Source organism: Mus pahari, chromosome 8 (genome assembly GCF_900095145.1).
Source record: "Mus pahari chromosome 8, PAHARI_EIJ_v1.1, whole genome shotgun sequence".
Lineage (NCBI taxonomy): Eukaryota > Metazoa > Chordata > Mammalia > Rodentia > Muridae > Mus > Mus pahari.
Genome location: NC_034597.1, coordinates 60,176,734 through 60,180,159, shown reverse-complemented (window position 1 = coordinate 60,180,159; position 3,426 = coordinate 60,176,734). Strand labels below are relative to the sequence as shown.

Sequence of the window (3,426 nt, the reverse complement as noted above, 5' to 3'; positions counted from 1 at the left end):
ACAGTTCTCCAAAGCATTTACACACACACACACACACACACACACACACACACACACACACACACACACACACACTGTGTGTGGATGGAAGCCGCCCTGAGGTTGTATTACTGTAAGGACAGTTTACCTCTCCTTACAGCATCTTCCTGCAAAGCTTTCAGCTCCTTGCTTGCTGGTTAGCTTGGGCTGACAGCAGGACCCCTCCATCTCCCCCAGATCCCTCAGCAGTGCCAGCCCTTCTTTTTGTCCTGTTCTTCCTTACTCGTGAGAAACAGGAACCCCTAAACCTCCTCTGCCTACAGGGATCCCCAGGACCCCAACAGGCATCAGCCTTTGAACTGTAACAGCCAGCCAGCACAAAGCCCTGTGAAAGAAAATGTCACCTTCAGCTCTCATGTCTGTAAATCGGGCTTGGGATTTAATGCTGAGTACTTTTAAAGAAAGGAGATAGGAGTTGCTAGTTTTTTCCTCTTTCTCTCTCTCTCTAAAGTATGTTATAGTTTTAAAGGGAAGAGATGAGTTGCTCATTTTTTTTAAAAGTATGTCATAATCTGTCTGTAGCTAGTTGTTAAACCAAGAAAGGTAAAACTTGGGAGGTGGTGGGAGCAAATCTTACACTAAATTAAGACAGACAGGCACAGAGGAAAAGCGTGAACCGAGAAGTCCTGTAGGAAAGAACGAGAAATAAAAGGAGGGAAGGAAGGTCCTTTGTTTAAAACGGATGGCACCTCTGTCATCATGAAGTGTGACTTCTCAGGCCCTCCTGAGTCTAAGGCAGGAAGAACTGGAGAAGCCCTGCCTTCACCGTTAATATAAAGTCCTGATGGAAGGCGCTCACCTGGCGTGCGGAAACCCCATAGGCGCACTTGGAGAGGAAGTCTGTTTTGCAGCCCACCCCTGCAGGCAAACTGTTTACACAGCTTGTCTTAACCCCCTCAGTGTGTGTACCCTGCCACACTCAGGCTGCCCTGTAAATCCTCGGACTGGCACACCACTGTGAAAAGGGTAAGTTGAAAATTCCACCTTCCACCCCCTTCATGTACTATGCCAACCTGCCTCAGTCACTAAGGGTTTTTTTCCCTCCATTCTTCAACTCTTCCGTTTACCCTCATTTTTACAAGGGCAGAGAGAAACTCTGGCCAGAGTCCAAGGCCAACAAGAGACTTTTTAACCCAAGTTTAATTCAAGAGGAAATCCTCATCTAAGGGGCCATCCCTCCCCTTGCTTGGCCCTTCCATGATACTCAGTCATGGGAGAGAATGGAGTTGCAGCAACAGAATTCTTAGGAACAATATAGCCATTGCATTGGTAGCCACTCTAAGCTCTGGAAACAAGACTTGAACTTGTCTGGCTCTCTCTAAACAGGGGAGCTGACAGCAGTCACCTACAGAACACTTGGAAGTGTGACTACATCCTCAAATAGTCACTGCCCCAGGTCTTTCACCTGTCCACCAGAGAAGAATTGGAGTGTTCCATGGGAACTCCCAACAGTTTGCATCTATACATTTCTTGCTTCTGACTCCTTGACATAAGCCACTCTGGCTTTTTCCCAGAGACCCCCCCAGGGAAGACAGTTTCTGATAACTGTGGTTACCAGAAAGATGGATGCCAGCTGCCCAGACAGTACAGGTAGGGGTAGTAGGGATAGCTAGCATACACGGAGACCAAGGAGTTACTGGGCAGGCTGTCATCTTTCAGGGCTGGTAAAGACAATGGTGAGTTCTTCTCCAAGACTCCCAGGTCTTCCGACAGCTGCTTTCGCTTAGTCTTGTAGCGTCTGTTCTGGAACCATATTTTGACTTGGGTTTCGGTGAGTTTGAGGTTCTTGGCCAGGTGAGCCCTTTCAGGGGCCGACAGGTACTTCTGATGGCTGAATTTCCTCTCCAACTCAATCACCTGAGTGTGAGAGAAGGCAGCCCGGGAGCGCTTCTGTGGCTGCTTGGTGACCTGGGGGGCACTTGATAAGTCCCCTGGAGTATGTTCACAGTCCAACAGATAAGTCTCAAAATGTGCATCTGGAGAAGAACAGAAGGAGAGAAGAAATGTTACATGTTAGCTCAGAATTCAAACCACCTTTCTGTTTTCTGCTAGTGAACAAAAAGCCCACTGTCATCTGGATACATTTCACTTTGTTTGCAAGACTAAGAAACTACCAGGAAGAAGTGAGTAGGTTTTTTTTTTGTTGTTGTTGTTGTTGTTTTTTAATACTATGTATTGGTTTCTAATAATCAGTGTGAACTACACTCAGGTCTTAGTGGTTTACAGTTGATCTTTCTGCCTTGTTATTTTACATCAGTGAAATGTGGATCCTGGATGTGTGTTGCAAAGAGAGGTGGGTAAGGTGCCAACAGGGAAGGCCGAGGCATTGTGGGGACATTTAAGTGGGTGACTGAGGTTTGTGGGGATGAGCCAGGTGGCCTGGGATGGTAACCAGTTCCTCTCCTGCCCTAGTCCTCTTTAACTGTGGCTTAGTTACCAGCATGAGAAGTGGTTGGGGTTGGAGGATAAAAATCGGACGCGATCCTATTTCTAAAGACTTAAAGGGACATCCATAATTTTATGGCTCGTGGAATGGAGACGAAGGAAACTTAGGAGTGGGCTTGATTTATGAATATTAGTGGTTACAGTTAGTTCTAGTAGCCAGTGGTAAATATCTGCAGCCGCTGGAAAAGAGTCAAGTCTATGGCAAAGTTATGAGCTGCTCTCAGGGTTTCTGCTCAAGGTGGCTCGGTGCCAAGGACCGCAAGGTCCTTTCTGTGGCCATGCCCCCACCCCCACCCCCTGGATTCCTGCTCCAGAGCTCGGAGCCTTTAGCCAGAGAGCGGTCCTCTCCTGTGCGTGGTGCCCGCTTGGTCTACTCCGCTTACCAGACTCGGGTTCAGTCGGTGTCTCCGTGGGGCTGCGCTGCATACTTGGCTGGTCCTCGGGAGCCACGCCGCGACCCCCAGCTTCGTCGGGCTCTGGAGCGGAGTCCCTCCTAGGGTCCGGCTGGTGCTGTGGACTGCCCGCGTGTCCCCCGTGCCGCTCCGCGCCGTCCCGCAGGATGTCCTGGATGAGGAAGGAGGTGAGCCGCTTGGACTGCGTGGGTGGCGCTGCCCAGGGACTGCGGCCACCCGCCTCCACCCGCGCCTCTCGGGGTTCAGCTACCCTAAGCATCCCTCCTAAGCTGCGCGCCGCCTGCTATCACCCGGCCCGCGCACTTATAGCCATGCTGAGCGCCGCGCCGCCTGCCCATTGGCCGCGGGGACACGGCTGCGGCCCGATTGGCTGCCGCGGGCTCCAGGTGACCCTCAAGAGGCGAGTCCTGAGCGGATTAGGCTCCAGAGCCCTTCCTTGATGCGCCCTTAGTCTTTGCTGGTTCCCCTCTCATGCCCTTTACCAGAGGAGACACAGACCCTAGACTCCTACTACTGAGCAGGCAGGTCG

At 51.0% G+C, this 3,426-nt stretch overlaps 1 protein-coding gene across 1 annotated transcript; it reads right to left on the bottom strand.

Moving 5' to 3' along the window:
- Positions 1–1,590: 1,590 nt before the first annotated feature.
- Positions 1,591–3,156, bottom strand: Nkx3-1 (NK3 homeobox 1). The gene is made up of 2 exons (XM_021204175.1): positions 2,868–3,156; positions 1,591–2,015 (listed from the first exon to the last, which is right to left on the bottom strand). The coding sequence occupies exons 1-2, from the start codon at positions 3,154–3,156 to the stop codon at positions 1,591–1,593; spliced, it is 714 nt and encodes a 237-aa protein (XP_021059834.1).
- Between the last annotated feature and the right edge of the window lie 270 nt (positions 3,157–3,426).